Source organism: Anopheles moucheti, chromosome 3 (assembly GCF_943734755.1).
Source record: "Anopheles moucheti chromosome 3, idAnoMoucSN_F20_07, whole genome shotgun sequence".
Classification (NCBI taxonomy): domain Eukaryota; kingdom Metazoa; phylum Arthropoda; class Insecta; order Diptera; family Culicidae; genus Anopheles; species Anopheles moucheti.
Window position 1 is genome coordinate 24976257 of NC_069141.1, and position 18264 is coordinate 24994520.

At 46.1% G+C, this 18264-nt stretch overlaps 4 protein-coding genes across 4 annotated transcripts; 2 read left to right on the plus strand and 2 right to left on the minus strand.

The window, feature by feature from the left end:
* Positions 1 to 8561: 8561 nt before the first annotated feature.
* On the minus strand, positions 8562 to 9665 carry LOC128305593 (protein SCO1 homolog, mitochondrial). The gene is made up of 2 exons (XM_053043116.1): positions 9578 to 9665; positions 8562 to 9509 (listed from the first exon to the last, which is right to left on the minus strand). Exon 2 carries the CDS (start codon positions 9495 to 9497, stop codon positions 8670 to 8672), a length of 828 nt encoding a protein of 275 aa, XP_052899076.1. The 5' UTR covers positions 9498 to 9509; positions 9578 to 9665; the 3' UTR covers positions 8562 to 8669.
* A 324-nt stretch (positions 9666 to 9989) lies between these two features.
* Positions 9990 to 11769, plus strand: LOC128305591 (nuclear pore complex protein Nup58). Its single transcript, XM_053043114.1, has one exon. The coding sequence runs from the start codon at positions 10081 to 10083 to the stop codon at positions 11578 to 11580; it is 1500 nt and encodes a 499-aa protein (XP_052899074.1). The 5' UTR covers positions 9990 to 10080; the 3' UTR covers positions 11581 to 11769.
* Positions 11770 to 11807: 38 nt separating this feature from the next.
* LOC128305592 (DNA-directed RNA polymerases I and III subunit RPAC1) lies at positions 11808 to 12908 on the minus strand. Its single transcript, XM_053043115.1, has one exon. It carries the CDS (start codon positions 12812 to 12814, stop codon positions 11831 to 11833), a length of 984 nt encoding a protein of 327 aa, XP_052899075.1. The 5' UTR covers positions 12815 to 12908; the 3' UTR covers positions 11808 to 11830.
* Positions 12909 to 13005: 97 nt separating this feature from the next.
* LOC128305589 (leucine-rich PPR motif-containing protein, mitochondrial) lies at positions 13006 to 17828 on the plus strand. Its single transcript, XM_053043113.1, has 4 exons — positions 13006 to 13142; positions 13292 to 13473; positions 13541 to 13886; positions 13959 to 17828. Exons 1-4 carry the CDS (start codon positions 13006 to 13008, stop codon positions 17593 to 17595), a joined length of 4302 nt encoding a protein of 1433 aa, XP_052899073.1. The 3' UTR covers positions 17596 to 17828.
* Positions 17829 to 18264: the final 436 nt, after the last annotated feature.

Here is an 18264-nt window from a genome sequence, read left to right on the forward strand (position 1 = left end):
AAATCCGAAACTGTAAATTTAATTACACAAATTGATTTTTGGTTAAAAAGCACTAAGAAGGTTTTCTATTGCTTCCTTTCGGTGTTCATTTTCATGTTCAATGTTTCCCTTAAAGTACACTCGAAAGCTTTAAAAATAGTTCGTTTTTGTGAAAGCTAACCAATAAAAGAAAATCGTCAAAAATTATCCAAAACAAAATGAGAATATTATGAAAGAAAATATAAAAACCTAGTTGAAAATTTCAATCACTTACAAAATGGTAGACTTTTATGGATGTAGAAATCGCTTTTGAGTTTAAATTTGTCCCTATTTTAACTATTTAAGTATTATCTGTAATCACTTTCATCAAGTCCTTTAAGGTAACTCATTAAAGTGTTTTTCAAAGAAATTTTGAACGAAATAATAATCTTTTTCTTTTGTCTTATTTTGCATCACTGCATTTACTATGAAGCTTTTTTTGCAGTTAAAAATCCCACTTTCACTACGTTTCCAGCAGTTTTTTGTCTCAAACAATAAATGGTGGTCGCAGTCAATAGAGAATAGCGTTGTAAAAATCTGTTAATGTTTACCTTCGCTCGCCGATTGAAATAAACGTGGCTCACTTTAAACTCCGACTCGCCCTCGGCTTGCGTTCACTTCACTCGCGGGACTCGCGTCGTTCGAATTATGGTCGATTCCCTTCCGATAAAGCCATTCTAGTGAAGGGTGCATGTGTGAAAGTGAAGTGAAAACGAAACGCCACAAAACATCGACCGATTACTGCTCGAATACGACCCCGATTGCCACCGTAGGACATTGATGCTGCTCATAAATTGTGTGTGCCGCTTGGGGAGGTAGAACTTTCCACGATATTGAATGGTTTCAAAAGTGTTTCAAACAAAAAACACACACACAATATCACCATCAACACGCACGAACAAAAGCGTTCCCTGTTGGTGGGAAATATTTTCGATAACTACAAAAGCACACAGCCACATCAGAGGCAAGTATTACAAGCGATAAATAAATCTCATAAATTGTACTTACATCCCACCGACATAGCCGACCGCGTAATAGCGAAATAGCTCATAAATAAAACCAACCAAACCGCGAACCAGCAAAACAAAACGGCAAGAGGATGACAGAAGGAGACAGGAATAAAAAAGACACAAACGAAACGGAGTATGAAAACGACCCAATACACCATTGCACCACCATTCCAGTCGCAGCATTATTTATGCACAATGCTAATGCTCATCGTCATCTGTTTATTTGAATGCTCATAATATGCCCAGCCGTTCTTTTTTTGTATGCAGTTAACCTCTGCGAAACCATTTGTCAATAAAAAAAAGAAGAGACGCGAACCAGCAAAACGCACACGAGAGCAAGATCATTATGTTGGTTTTTTTTGTTTATCATTTCACCTCCGATCTAACGGGGGCCATACACAACACAAGCCATCATTCACCCTTCGAGTATGGCAGTGTGGCAGGGAAATTAAAATTCCTTCCGAGCACCCACATGGAGGGGAATTGGGGGAGCAGAGCGCACTGAATAATGCGCCTGGTTATTGAAAAAGTTGCACTCCGTTCCGGTACCGCAAATGCTGCCCGGAAAATGCCCCCGCCAGGAAGGACACGAGGAAAACGAACGAGGAAGAAGGAAACAAAACACCCACCCGCAGGGGTGGTTTCGCGGCACCCATCAACCTACCCCCGTGGAAGGGTTAAAAAATTTATGATGATTGCCAAACAAGCACATCATTGCGATGGGGAGGTTCGTTTTTTTTTTGCACAATTCAAGCGAACGATCGATTCATCGTGGCACGGTGGCCACTCACACGCACACACGCATTTGCCCATTTGCCCCGATCGGTCCCTGTAAGCCGTAAAGCGCCTGGCGTATGTTTTATGGCGCACGCATTGCACAATAAAACATGGCATTAAATGCGACTGCTACAGCAACAGCGAAAGCTGTTTCGCTGGTCCTTCTCGCGGGTAGAACAACGGCATTTCTTCGCCCTTTGTTGGCAGCAAGATACGCTTTCTTGCTCTGCCCCGCTGTACCGAACCGTTCTAGCTGCTGGGAACCAACTTCGAACAGTGCAATTCATGGCTGTCCATTAGGCGCAACCAACACGGGAGAGGGGCCAACCAACAGCACAACAGCAAAACAGCTATATAAGAAAGCTTCCCAAGATCCGAATGGGGGCGCCCAATGCCCAATGAGCTTCACCCGGACAGGGAAGCAAAACCCCGAAAGTAACAGCCCGAAAGCGTTAGCTACCACTCGTCGTCGTTTCAAGCTTAATGAAGATGAGCCGGAAACCCCTACCCGGGGGAGGGGGGGAGAGGAAAGTGGTGTGAGAGAAGGCCCCGAAACCCATTTCACAACTGGCCGCAAAACACGCAAACGTGCGGACCGTGTAGCACAATCCGTTCTTTGGCTGTCGTTAAGTTCAGACGATAGTTACCATAATGTGCCATCGGAGGAATAAATCTGGTGTAAAGTGCAAAAAAAGCTCCTCTTAGTGCTTTCGAGCCGTTTCACCCAGGAGGAACGGGCACACCGATTAGCTAAAAAGGGAAACATTTGCAGTACATGTCATGATGGCCAAATCTCACTCACTCTCTTTCTCTCTCTCTCCCCTATCTCGCCGAGTAAAAGGTGGAGGGGTAGAAAATTTACGAATACACTGCCGACACTCCGGTCGGGACCTTCGAGATACCGGGATCCCTTGACCGAAAGCCGAAACTGGTGACTTGTTTACACCGCCATTGTGTATGTATGATGTGAGAGCAAAAGTTCAGCATAAAGAACCGACGCCCCCCCTCCGCTGGCAATGGGAGTAGGGCCTGACCCATTAACAGCACTCGTTTTGTTCGGGATTTTTGGAGGGCCACTTTCTGCGCCCCATACCGATGGACATCCAACCATGGTCGTGGTTGTGTTTCATCCCAACACACACTCATTGTGAGAGGGAGAACGAGATAGAGAGAGACAGATAAAAGCACAAGAAAGCTCACGAAAGATCCAAACGGTCGTCCTCAACGCCACCATCCCCAAGATGATGTTTATGTTCTGGCTGTTCTCGAGCGAAAATGAAGATGAAAACTACACCCCAATCCCCGGAGGAACTCCAAACGGACCAGGCTGGTGTCGTGTACGTGTGCTGTATGGGTGTGTGTGTGTTTGTCGTTTGGAATTTAGGAAGTTATCATTCTCCTCCACCAAGAACTTTCACCCGCATTCGCCCCCTCCTTCTCTGAGGAGTGCCACAAAAACTTTTACCAACCGGTGGGATGAGAAAAAGAGACTACGTTTGGCCACTGCTGGAATCCTTCCCATCCCACACTCGCCCCCGTACCAAAGACAAACATCTACCATCTGCTACCATTTACTGCCACCGCGATCAATGGCACAACACAGTGCAACACACCGGAAATGGAATACAGTGTCAGCTATCCCAGTAGCCATGGCACGGGACTGCTACGGATTGCATACCGCCACCAGAGGGTAGGGTAGGTTTCGTAAAAAGCCACAGCATAGCAGATTTATGAAATAGAATTTGTGCAATAAAAATTAATCACAACAAATTTCTGCACTCTGTGCCGTGTATGGTGTCTGGCGCCAGGGGGGGAGGGGAGGGGCAAGCAAGAAGACAGACCGTCTTCTCCTCCAACTCGGCCATGGGATGCAGCTGGCACTGAAACACGAATGATTTAGGGTCGGCAACCGGCTAAAACATACCCCGAAAGCATGGCTCGAATAAATAATCGCAACAAATCAAACGATGGGATAGGGGGGGGGGGGGGGGGGGGGGGGGGGGGAGAAATACGGGAAGGATCTGAAGGAGCCGCAGTGAATGTCGCCCCGGATGTTTACGCTCGATCGGTACAAAAGATGCAACAAATCAATTCTAGGAGCAATATAAAAGATATGCAAAAGTGTTTCAAATTCGTGTCACAAATATGAAGTCCTCATGATCGTTCGGGGTCTCTGGACAATAGGTTCGTACCATTGTTGGTTATCTTTGACTTGTGTTTCAGCGATAAACAAAGTTGTTAAACGGGGCAGACGCTTCTAACACATGTTCCGAAAATTAATTTAATGTTTAAATAAAGTAAACCATCTAAGTATCAAAATTTTCATGTATAAGCAGTTGATAAGTAGTTGATTTTAAATACTAAGACACACAGCAATTTTATTTCATTTACCAGGAAGAAACACCCAATAGTTACTGATGTATCTTTAGTAACTTCAATTTCGTCTATTAAATAAAAAAAAAACGAGAAGACGAACGTGTATTCGGATTTATGTGATCAATTTTAAACTGCAGTATTTAAAATCATTCTCAAGAATATAGATACTATAAAATTCCTTACTTTAAGTTGCTTCATACGCAAGCATTTTGTTAAAAAAAACTTCAATTTGAATGAAGTCCTGTTGTGATCTACATTACCTGTGCGATTCATAGTACCTTTCATGACTGTTGAAGTTGAGATTACACAACTAATTCTAAGGAATTCACTGTACGCTTCAGAGAGCTGGAACTCCCCTGGTTTTATCAGACACTGGTTTTAACTATGCACAGAAAAGAGTACATTTAAACAAACTTTTCACTTCGGATATCCGGCTGGACGTTGGGGGAACTGCGACAATGAAGAGATCTACGAGTTGCAGGACCGGACCAAAATCCCATACGGACTAATCCCCCACTGGCAAGGACTGACTATCCAGCTACGTGGTAAAAATAAGACTAGTAAGCCAGAAATGGCAGACATGGCCTACTAGGTCGTTACACCAAGAAGAGACTGATGATCTGATATGATCTGTTTTGATCATGAGATCTACTAATCTCGTTATAGTGCAAACAATTATATTCGGGTGTTGTTCGGGAGGTTTAAATATGCAAATAGAACGATTCCAGACTATCCAGGAGGTGAAGTCTTATTAGGCCAGTTACATAATCCATGAAGGCTCCAATTGTTGGAACAAAATTAAGCTTCCAATAGCGTTACAAACGGAATTTCAATAGAATCGAGGAATTCAAAACTTTAAACTCCCGCTGATTTGAAGCTCGGTTCTGCCGTGCAGAGTTCTTCCAATATCTGAACCATTTATTTAATCGCACCAAATATATATATTACTTCATATAACTTATTAGCAAGCCTTCTTTTTGTCATGTTCGTCTAAACCGTCGCCGTTTCACCTCATCAATTATAACAGTGCAAAAGATGCTAAATAAAAAGTTTTTTGTTGCAATTCATTACCCAACATCATCAATACGAAAGGCTCGTCACCCTTCGCGGAATAACTAAACCACGCCAAAAAGCTATTTCGCATTTAAATGCACCATCCTGCCGCATCACCCCACGGTTACCACCGCTGCTACTTCTACGGCCAAGTTAAACCCGGGATACGCACCAATCTCCAAACACCAATCGAACAATAATAAAAGTTCCTAATCTCATCATGACAGCAAAAATTAATATTAACTTCAACCGTTGTCAAATAAAGCCCGAAATGTCTTGAAAATATGAAAACGGTAGCAGCAGTCGCCGGGTGGTGCGGTAAAGCAATAACCCTCATCCATGACCATGACCAAGGACACTTACAAGCTTGTACCAAAACCGAAAGAAAAAAAAAATACATACCAAAGCCAACGATCTTTCGATGCGGTGGACCCAGTGCGATCAGGGACAAGTGCAAGAAATGTCGACAAAATCAATTCGGCTTTGGGCCACAACAGCGGAAATGTTCGATATCGTACACAGAGGGTGAGCTGAAATAAATTCAATTTACGATAACTTTCAACAAGCTCCCGAGCATCGCCATTCGATTTGTAGCACTGTTTTTTTTTGCACTGCTTTCTACCATATCTCTCCCGCGCGCTCGGTGCAATAAAAAATAAAACGTCACTCAATGGAAAGTCCAACAGTGAAAAAAAAACCCTCCAAAGAGCCGGTATCGATACGGCCATGCTCAAGGCAGTGCCCACTATCAACAATCATGCTGCTCAGACATTCCGATCTCTCATTCTCGTGCGCGGTTCGCCGGTTGTTTCTGCTACCCCCTCTATTTTCACTGAGTAATGCATTTTTTCCCAATAAATAGATAGAAAAACGTACGCCATTTCCTTCCCACCCTAGTTCGCGCTTCTTACACGCGGCGAAAAGCACAGCCGCTTACGCCACGCCATCACATGGCAGCAGCAATCAACTTTTGCAATTCTAAAAACAACTTTTTTTTGTTTCCGTCCTGAGGTTCGTGTCCCTTTCCTGCGAGCAGGGCGCGGCAGGCTTCTGCCCAATTCCGATCATTCGGAAGCCCGAAAACTCCCAACTGTAATGCAGAAGAAAAATACGAACATTCCGAATCAAGCCACCTTTTCGCTGTACAGAGGCTATCGATACCGGTTCTCTTCCGGATGAACAAACGGACGTACGGACGTAGCGTTGATAAATTCGCCTACCTTGCGGATCGGAACGTACGAGAGACGTTTCTTCTCTTACTCTCGGTCGGTCAGCTTACAATTGCAAATGGTAAAACTTTCTTTTTGCTGGTACTTTAATATTTTTTTCGCCGTTCTTTTCCAAGCGCGTTCCGGCAGGTCCAGTTCTGTTATTTGAGCGTTGTTTTCAAACCTATCCTTAGCAAAACTACGCAAACTTTGCATTTGTTTAGCCATTTGTTCGATGTTCCACACCACACTTTAATTTAGTTTTAAAGAACCGAATAGGGCAGGGAAGGAAATATTTTCAGTTTCTTCTGCTAAATTGTGCTACAGTTTCATTGTACCTGCATGGGTTAGTTTGGCTTAAGGATAACTTCCGTTTACTACTTTTATCTAGTGGCGGATCTAACGGTGTGCGTAGCATGCAGACGCTTATGGGATCCCGCCGTGTATGGGGCCTTGAAGAAATATGCTATGCAGGAAAAAGTATTTAAATAGTGATAATAAAATGGACGAACGGGGCGCTGCTCCAAATAGACTCCCTGCCTTAAGTTATTTATTATAACTTTATTTACTATTAAGCTATAAATTAAGTTTAAGACGTAACTTAACTTTTTTTAATGTAATTTCCGTCTTTCGAGTTTTTCAATGTAAACTGTGAATCACACAAGCCATATACAATAGAATGGTGCGAACCGAATATGTTCTCCAACTGTTGAAACAGAACTCGAATGTATAGAAAGTACTGCACAACAAAAACGTAAAACAGAAGAATAGAAGCAAGCAAAAAAAACGCTCACACACACATCCTACCAAACCATAAAACATCCAGAACGGATGGGTTAACATTTACTTGTTCTGAAGCACAAGAAGCGCCGGAACATGTTGTAGCAAAAGTTCATCCGCTAAAAGGAGAAGGCCCGGTGGTAGGACACCGGCGCAGAGGAGGTAAAAATCGCCCAAAATACAACAGTCAACAAGGGTGAGAAAGTTTTAATTTAATCTTCCCATGTCCGCATGTTACCCCCCAGTGCCTTTTGCCTTTCGCACTTTCGATCGCTGCACTTTTAAGCATTGCACTACTGCTTGAGGTTGATTCTGCACAAATACGTAAATAGTGCATCGAATGAAGGCAAGGAAAAAATGATACAAAACTCCTCAGCAAAAAAAAAAGGATGAAAACTTTTCTACCAAGTACACAGTAACGTGTTATTGTTAGTACTGCTGTAAGTCGAAACATAAGACCATGTACGGTGGAGAAAGTCTTCTTACGATGTTTCACACTTCGTGGCAAAAATTTGTCATTGTAAATGCATGCGACGATAGTGTTTGTCACAGGCAAGGCGGGATAGGATAAAAGCGACCCCGACGGGGTACAAACTACCAACCGGGAGCATCATGCGCGCACTTTACATCCCAACGATCAAAGCCATTATTATTGTTTACATTATTCCACCAGCGATCATCAACAGCCCGCCTCACCCCACTGGAAGTGTTTCCACCGTAGACTTAAGTTTTAACACGTCCCCGGACGGTGCCATCGTTACGGCTACCACAAATACCAAGCAGGACGGACACGTAATCCTTTCTACGTTGCGTTGCACATTCCACAGTCACGCCACACGCGGCGGCGCCCGGTACGGCCACCGGGGAGGTGGTTCGACACAAGCATGGACGAAAAACTAAAACACAAACAAAGATGTAAACCTTCTAACTTTGCTCTTCGCGTCTTAATTAAACTTTTGCAAAGTAGATTATGTTTTATGCTGGTTAAATCTTAGCGTGGCACGAAGTGTGTTAGCTCTTGGCATAATAGTAAACCGCGCACTTTGATGTCTTGGCAAACATTCACTCACAGGGGAGGCACAAAACTATTCGCCATTCCTCCTTACGTTATCTTATGCAAGTTCTGCCTTATCGGGTTTAAATCGCTTTTTTCTTTGTTTGTCTTTTCGTTTATATTTTAACAATGCTTGAATGATTTTACTTTGATCAAATTATGATAATAAAATGAAGATTGGTTATGCAAATCTGTACGTAAAGAACTATTTCCTTCTTTCATCCTTATTACTCGGTAGGTTCTCAACATTTTCGACAAACTAAATAAATGTGTTTAACGTTATGGTATTAGGACGACATGCTGCCGAGTGTTTAATCAACTTAACAAATATGATTTATCGCCACAGCGCTACTATATCTTATCGTACACAAACCGTAATGCATCAGCTACCATCTACCACCAAGACGATTTGTGCATCTGCTTGAACTTTGTCATATTGATCAGGATGGAATTCTTTATCGATTCCTTATCACGGTTCTGTCCATAGTAATCGACGAACTCACCGTTTGGATCCACCAAGTACATGATGATCGTGTGATCCACGATATAGTCCTCGTCCTCATCCTTCGGACCGGCACTGAAGTACACACGGAATGCTCTACATACCTGCGCCACCTGTTCCACCGTTCCCGTCAGACCGAGCAGCTTCGGCGAAAATTCCTTCACGTATTTGCCCACAACCTCTTTGCTGTCGCGCTGCGGATCGACGGTGATGAATATTGGTTGCACCGGATCGGCATCCTTGTCCTTTGCCAGATTATCCACCACGGCTGCCATTTTTTCCAGCTCATCCGGGCAGATGTCGGGACAGTGCGTGAAGCCAAAGTAGATCAGCAACCATTTGCCTAGAAAATCGGACGATTTGCGTGGTTGGCCGTCCGAGTCGGTTAAATCCCACTTTCCTCCGATGGCTGCTTTGCCTAGCTGTCGCTTCCGTTCGCGCAACAACGCTTGCTCTTTCTCATCCTTCACGTACCACATGAACCCGAGCACACCGATACCGGCAGTGGCAATAAATGCAAAACTTTTCCACGTGATCGGACCTTTGCCCTTCATCGGATCGGACTGACGGGTTGTGTGCTGAAACCGGCCCAACAGGCAACCGTGCCGGGACACTCTTGCCGGATTGGGTAGGCTTGTTCCGACGGTGCCAAACAGTCCGGCACTCCCACTCATCTCGCGCAAACTTCGGCTGGATAATCTTAGCAACATATTCGACATATTGGCGTACCCCTGCAAATGTTCAAAACATAGTCTGGCGTTAGTTTCAAGTATGTCACGAGTCTTCAGGTGAATTTTACCAGCTTTTCGCACAACACTAAATATTTACACTCATTTAAACAATTTGTGTAACTATTTCACACTGTTTTCCTCGAGCCGGCAATGTTGTTACGTGCAAATTGTGACATTTCTGAGCAATGACACACGTGTGCCTAGAGAGGGAGGATGGAATGATTAGAATTGTTTGCTTGCGCTGATAATCTTCCATAAGGATATTTTATTACTGATAATTTAAGCAACTTAACTGGTAATAATATTGAAATTATTTGTTAAGTAATGCATGGTACAACGTACAAATAATTTATAAAATAAATGCTGCCATTTTCGGTAACCGCGCACCACTAGGTGCACCATGATGATCCCGGTTTGACGTTTCACACCGCTAGGCACAGTAAATCTCTCGGTGCTTGCTTTCCCTCGTTTTCTGTCTGGGAAAACAAACTTGCTCTCCGGAAAATTGCTAAATTTTCCGTATTTGTGTAGTTTCCCGGCTCTAACCACATAAAGGACCTGCGTTGCAACGATGTCTGGTTTCTCTTTCGGTACTCCAACAACGTCGGCTCCGGCATTTTCGTTCGGCACGCCAGCAGCAACAACGAGCATCGCTCCAGGCGCTTCTGTTACCCCGGTTGCCGCAGCAGCACCAGCGACAGGGTTTTCTTTCGGGACTGCTGCTGCCGCTACGACGACTACGGTTGCTGCCGTGCCTGGATTTAGCTTTGGCAAGCCAGCCGCAACAACGGCAGCAGCACCACTATCGTTTGGCCTGGGAACAACCGCCACGACCGCAAGCCCTTTCGGAGGACTGAGCGTGTCTGCCGGTACTACAGCCACGGCAACAACGACGTCAACATTCGCGGTGCCAACGCTTAACTTCGGAACTGCAGCGACAGCTACAGCCGGTGGGACCAACACACTCGGTCTAGGAAATACCGCCACCGGAGGTCTTTTCGGTGCTGCCAAATCAACAACCACGGTAGCGCCAGTCCCAACAACCTCCACCACAACCAACGTGGGCTTAGGCGGGGTAGACATAAATGCCAACCAGCCCAAATCGGTTGAAGGTAAAAATGACAACACGAAGGCGAAGGAATCGCAAGTCCCACAGGAAATCATCACCACCGTGGAACACCTGAAGGAACACATCAAGAAGCAGAAAACCATCGGCTCGGATATCGCTCGTTCCTCCGCGCGGAAGATGTCGAACGTGTCCAGCGAAATAAAAAGCCTCACCAGCGTACTGGCGGAACTATCGAACAGTGTGAACAATAATCAGAACGCAATCAAAATGCTACGACACGAAACGTCCGGCATTACGCGTCAAGCGGACATGGCACAGCGTACGCAGGAAACACCCGCCGGGTTACAGTTCGAAAACACATTGCCGCTGCAGTACTTCATCGAGCTGATCCAAAAGTATGAATCTGACCTAATCAATCTAAAGCAGCAGGTAGAACTAACGGAAAAACACATGAACTCGCTTACGACACCACAATATTTTACGCCCCAAGATTTGAAGCTTTGCCTGCAGCAGATCTACGAAAGCTTTGTGGCGCTTGCGGGTCGTCTTCACGAACTGCACCAGAAAGTTGAAACCCAAAAGGAACAGTATCTTAATTTAAGGCGATACCTTCTGCGCGACAATACGGACGTGTTTGAGAGTAGCGAAGGTACCAAGGAGGGCTCTAATGTGGCGGACAAGTTTGCACTCAATATCTCTTCCGGACCGACCCCATTCTCGACCGTAATGGGCAATGTCAGCTTCGGAGTTTCCCTGCGACAAACAGGCGCCGGCACATCGCTCTGGTCAGGTGCAGGAGCAGGACTGACAGGGGCAGACCAAAACAAAGGAGGTGCCTTCGGACAGACGAACTTTTTCGGCTTGAACACCGGGGCCAGTACGGCCGGCAGCGATCCGTTCGGAAATCGGTTAGGGTTTGGATTAGGGACCATGTCCGCAACTGGAGGCGATGCGTTCAACTTGCAGAAACCACCACTAGGGAGCAAAAGAAATAAATTGTAAACGGAAAGTTTACTGTGGAGAAAGAATTTGCCATTGTGTATGACGAAATGGTGAAACATAAATCAATTTTAAATTCGACTTGCACTTTTTGCCTTTGCACACCGTCTTTTCGAATTGTTAAAAAAAAACGAATGAAAAGTAATGCAGTAAGTAACTAACTAAATATATGATGAAATTTTTTTTCAGAGACACGCTGACTAAATTTAAACAAATTTATTTTACCGTAGAACGAATATCGAAAACGATCGAATTACCCTTTTAACTCATTCAAATACATCCGACACTTCTTTTTTAGTACCTTCACCGCCTCCACAAAGATTATGTCCGGCTTGAGGGCACCCAGCGATTCCACCGTGAATATAAAGTGATTCCGTACACGAGCCATCGTTACAGCGTCCGCAATCTGGGGATATCTGTACACGTTCCTACTGCAACTGTCGTACCGTGCATCCTTCACGTACGCCTGATCATCCTTATCGATCTCGATCACACCCGGTGAGAAGCATTTTTGCAGCAACCGTGCATCATTTCCCGCGACAGGTCGGTTCAGCTTAATATCCGGCAGCAATCGGTAGGAAACGGTTGCAGCAGGCGAGAACTTTGCGTGATCCTTACCGACACCTTTCATCGCAAACAGTTTTATGTCGAATTCATGCCCGGGACGCATCTTACTGATAAGAATATCATCATCGATCGGTCCTACGGCGGTTTCCGTATAGACGGTCGATTGATTCCCGATCGGAACCCACTTTATCTGGCCCGAATAGATGCTGTGATTCTTGTACATATTATCGTTATTGGTCATCTCATTTACATCCTTCGTTTTGCGGGTACATTTCACCTTCAGCTCGAACTCCAGCGTGTCCTGTGCCGTCGGAGGATCGGTTTCGTTGGCTTTATACTCGAACATGCGCGGATCGGCACGCAGCGGAATTAATCCCAACCGATGTGCCAACACCTCGTCCTGTATGATCGACGTGTTGTTGTAGATGTGAACCTTTTCGATCGCCATACTTGGCACCTCGCTCAGCATCAAACGACGGAACACGTTCGCAACGGCACAGCTCACACCAATCATGTCAAATTCCAGCTCGTCCTCCGCGTATCGCACGACGACGATTTGCAGCTGTTGCTTGAACCGCTCAAAGTCCCACAGCTCGTCGGCCAGCCCGTAATCATTCGCATCCTGCTTCAGCTTGTATTCCTCCAAGTAGAGTAGTGGTTTAGTGGTCATTGTGAATACGTTTTAAAATACCTACAGAACTTTACCACAATTTCACGTGCTTTTTGTTGATACACGCCGGGGAGGGCTTTTTTGTACCGGCACAATGTTGTGACAGCGTGCACTTTGACGTTTCTTCAACCCTGTTTGACAAGTGTAGCTTTTGTCAAACACATTGTTCGTGCACGCTTTCATCAGAAAACATGGCCTCGATACTGCGGTCGAGCAAATTTGTGCGATATTTTGCCGGTTTCGCACGAAATTTAGTGTTTAGCACTGCACGGGAGACGGAAAGCAGCTTCGTCCAGCAATCGCAGTGTTTGTGCGGCAATTTCACAAGGTAGTGTAGCGGTTTTCCCAAGCGGAAACATTAATGCCCAACCCGGACTCCGCCGGCACAATTACGCAACATGTCGAGGTCCATTTCGGGAAGGGTCTTGTAACTTTGTTTGAAAAGCCTACATTAAAGCATTGGTTTTCTGTTTTCAGTGGTTTTGCAACAGCAGCGACCAAGAGTAAAAATGGACTTGATAGGTCCTTGAAGCGGTTGGACGAAGATGTGCGCCGTTCGGGTCGAATCTCTCGGCGGGACCTGGAGGAGGTGCTGGAAGAAATCCGCATCAATCGATCGGCCACCAGCGCACAGTCCCTGCTCGTGATCAGATGCTGTGGTAAGGCTTAGTTTTTTCAGTGTTTGCAAACGAATCTAAATTAAACTATTTTTCTACAATCAAACAGGTAATCTTGTTCCGGAGGAGTTGCCCGAGGTACGGACCACACTTGTGCAGGAGATATGGAAGACGTTAAAGAACCTGAACGTTGCTATGGACGTGTCCCATTACAATGCTCTGCTGCGGGTGTATCTCGACAATGAGCATCCTTTCTCACCGACGGAATTTTTGGCCGATATGCAATCGTTGGGTATCGAACCAAACCGTGTCACGTACCAACGGTTGATCTCACGCTACTGCCAACAGGGTGACATTGAGGGTGCGACTCGAATTTTAGAGTTTATGCGCGAAAAGCAACTGCCCGTCAATGAGTACGTCTTCAATGCGCTCATTATGGGTCATTCTCAAGCAGAGTAAGTAGAGTCGTTTGACTGATAACAACCCGAGCGATGTTATTTACATTTCCTTTCCTCAAAATCTTTTAGCGATCTGGAATCGGCAACGGGAATATTGGCCGTAATGGGTCAAGCGGGCCTTCAACCATCCGCCGACACGTACACGACACTGCTCTGTGGCTACGCTCGAAAGGGGGATATTGATTTCATCTGCAAAACGATTGATTCCTGCGAGCAGAAGGAAGTGTTTCTGCTCGATAAGGACATTTTGGAAATTATCTACTCACTCACCACCAATGGATACCCGGAGAAAGTGGATCAGCTGGTCGAAAAGATTCGGCGCCAGGCCGGCTACAACCAGGACGCTGTAAACGTAATCCTTCGGCTGATCAACCGAGGCCATGAAGAAGTATGCATGAAACTGCTGCGAACAATGCCCCGAGCTTCAAAGAATGACGGTGAGCTGGCAAACACTGGAAGTTTCCTAGTACGACAGTTAGTACGCGCCAAACGACCAGCGGAAAAGGTAATTGCGATTTGCAACGAACTGCAGGAAGGTGGAATGAATGATCGAGCTTACCTCATTGCACTCGAGACGGCCCTGAAGGGTGGTGCGGTAGAGTTAAGTTTCGCCATTCTGGAGGAACTGGCCAAGCAGAATCAACCGATCCGTCAACACTTCTTCTGGCCCTTAATGTGCAGTACCGATCCCGACCTGACGAAGGAGGAACGCACGGCCAATGTACTGAACGTATTGCGCTCGATGTCGGATAAATTCAACATCTATCCTAGCAGTGAAACGGTACGTGAATATGCCGTACCGAACCTGCCGGTGACAAACAGCGAAATCGTAATACAGCTGCTGCGCAGTGCTGGTATCTCGCCGTCCGTTGCCAGCTCTAGCTGTGCGTACGTTGCACTGGAACGAAACAACCTCAAAGAAGCGGCTAACATCGCCTCCCGGTATCGAGCATACTATTCGCCCGGTGTGTATCGTAAACCGCTCGTACAAGCGCTTGCCCATTCTCGAGACTTTGAGTCTTATGTACGCTTCTCTCGTGCGCTGTACGATGGTCTGAAGCGTGCACGTTCCACGGAAGAGGAAAACGAACAAGGAGCGGATGGCGAGAGTGGAAACAGTATCGAAGCAATGCAGGCCGAAACGATGGGAAATTTGATTTATGACGCCGTGTCCACCTTCAAAACCGAACGGGTCGAGGTGATGGAAAAGATTCTTACCGGCTTCGTGTCCCAAGGTTTATCAATCAGCAATAACATGGCGGGGAAAATCCAAGAGCGAATGGGCAGCGAAATGACGGCGGAAATATCCGGTATGCTGGCGAAATTAGCTGCGGGAGATTTGGAACCGATCGAGCTGGATCGCTCACCGGCCCAGGGCCAACAGCGGCCAAAGACATCGATTGCGAGCCTATCCGTGCCTCAGCTCGAGCGGCTTATTGTTGATCTGGAGGCGCGGAAGGAGAACGCCAACACCATCAAGTCACAGCTGATTCGTTCCGTCATTCGATCGAACGATATCGCCAAAACGAAAGAAGTGTTGCAGAAGCTGGAGGGTGAAAACTACGTCGTTAGTCCGGGAGTTTACGGGCTGGCGATTGACATGTTCGCTACGAACGGCAAGGTAGAGGAAGCATTCGAACTGCTGGCAAGCGTCAAAGCCAAACAGCCGGACTTTATGCTCGATCGGGTGAAGATCGCACGTTTAACGCACGGTTTACTCGAGGGAGAACGGTTCGATGATGCAATTCGCTTCCTGGACGAAAATGCACCCACAGCATCGGAACCGACCGAAGACGAAAGCCAGACCAAGGAGGTAGATTTTGTGTACAACAGCGCCTGTTGGCGTCTGCTCAACACCCTTGCCGAGAAGGGCAACGTGCAGCAGGTGAACCAAATGTTTGACCATCTGATGAGCAAAGGTTACATCACGCCGCAAAACATATTCCTCGGATCGCTGATCAAGGTGCATCTGGTGCGCGATGATCTTCCCTCGGCCATGGGCAAGTTCGCGGAAATATGTCAAAGGCATCGTCTAACGCCATGGAAAACAGAACTCACCTGTCGGCTGATACAGGCGGAGGATGCCACGAATTTACAACGCCTGACCGACCTCAGCACGGAGGTGCACGGCGAAGTGAACAGTCTGTACGATCTCGTGTTCGCCTTTGTCGACTGTGGGCGCATTCGACAGGCGCGGAAGATACTCGAAACGCCTGGCTTACGCACACGCTACCAACGGATACAGACGGCGTGCGAACGTTACCAGCAGGAGGGTAAAACGTCCAGCCTGGAAGGATTGATGGAAGCGACGAAGGATCTGAGCCATATCGACCGAAGCGAAATATACCATAAGCTGCTGCAGAGTTACATCGGTGAGAAGGATGCGGTGAAATCGCTTGGTTTGTGGACACGCATGCAGGAAGAAAACGTTACACCTTCGGATGCGTTCCTGACGGAATTGGGAGAATTTTTAAAGAACAATGGCTATGAAGTTCCATTTGCAATACCAGTACAGACACCTGTACCGACCGGTGAAGGCCAAACTAAATCAAAGGCGAAGGGTGGCCAAACCGGGACAGGTGGCACATCTGCGAAAGAACCTTCCGCGAAGCAAGGCAACACGAAGCGTCCCCAGATAAATGGTCCATTGCGTGAATTGAAGCAAGCCATCAAAGCGAACGATCCTGACAAAATCCTTCTTGCATACGAACCGTTGAAAACAGCTGCAACTACACCAAATCTCACCGAACAATCGGCCATCATTGAAGCACTGATAAATCGTGATCGTCTCACGGAAGCGTCCAACATGGTGCTTGCTCTGTTGGAACAGAAATTGTTCCCCATTCCGCGCACCTTCAAGTACTTTCTGAACAAGCTGGCTATCAGTGGCGATGTGGCGACGTTCGATCGTATCGGCTCGCTGATCACGGACGATCTGAAGCGACTGATCTCGTTCGATAATCGACTATGCCATGCGAACGTCTCCAACGGCAATGCGGACCAGTACCTACGGAAGCTGGAGAACGTAATCGAGAAGGTCAAGGATAAGGAGGAAGCAATTGAAGCAGCGAAACACTTCCCGATCGGTGGTGCCTCCGGCATTCTGATCCAACATCCGGAACTGCACGAGCGTTACGAACAGTTGGCCGAAAACTACGCGAAATGGGGTCTGCTGGCACCGGTGAACGCTCTCTGGATACACTACTTCATTGCTGGACCAACGGAAAAGGCATCCTCCATTTGGAACCGTCACCTCACGAACAGTTCCCGCATTATGTTCCAAAAGATCATCCAACAGGCCCGAGACACAAAGGACGATGCACTGTGTCGGCGGTTAATTGAACATCTGCGCGAGTCGAACATTTCGGAGAAGGGTAAGGGTCTGATCTACAGTTGCATGGTGGACATTCTGGTCGCAAAGGAAAAACCTGAAGAAGCACTGGCAGCGCTAGAAGATGGTCTTAAAGTGACCTGCTTGGAGAACGTAAATCGGACGGCTTTGAAGCGGCTACAGGAAGCACTTGCGGCGAAGGGCAAATCGTTCCCGCACACCATTCCGGCAAAGAATGCTAAGACAGCACATGAACCGTCGTCTACCAGCAGCAGCGACAGTGACAGTGAAAGCAGTAGTGACGAGGAACCCACCAAAACAGCAGCATCAGCAACAAAATCTAGCAGTAAACCCAGCAGTAAGAATTTGTCTTAAAGTAAACCGGTCTTACTCGACTGGTTTGTGTTTTTAGCCGTAAGTAATAGACCGGATTTTCCTCAAACGAAGCTTAAGATACTGGACGTTAGGAAGCGGTTCATCGTCTACACATTGTAATCACCCCAAGCATTAGTCAGAGCATAGAATATGTACGCGAATAGGCATATAGTTGATGTTTCGCTGTTCGCTTTGAAATGTGTTCACATCGCGGAGCACAATAAAATTCGAAGTAGCACTTAATGGGTCGTGTTTATTTGTTTGTGCCTTTTATGCCGAAATAGGAAAATTGTTGGACAAACAAAACACTAACAGTTCTGAAGAGTAAGATAATGCGATGCATTATCTTACTGCGATTTGAATGCGCGATGCAGCAACGGTTTCCCACGTGCAAATGTAACGGCTAACGCTGCCAAAACGTAACGCATGCAATTGACACTTACAACAAGGCAATTAAGAGGGTTGTACACTGACAATAGAAAGCAGTCCTGAAGCCAACCGAACGAAAACAATATTTTTATGCATTTTAAAAAGTTCCTTTAAATCTATAAAACATATGCAAATAATATTATTATATTTGTAATTTTAATTAAGATCACCCTTTCGAAAAACTGTCTCTCTATTGCCCAGTGTATTGCCACCCTTCGCATCATTAACTGTCATCGCTAC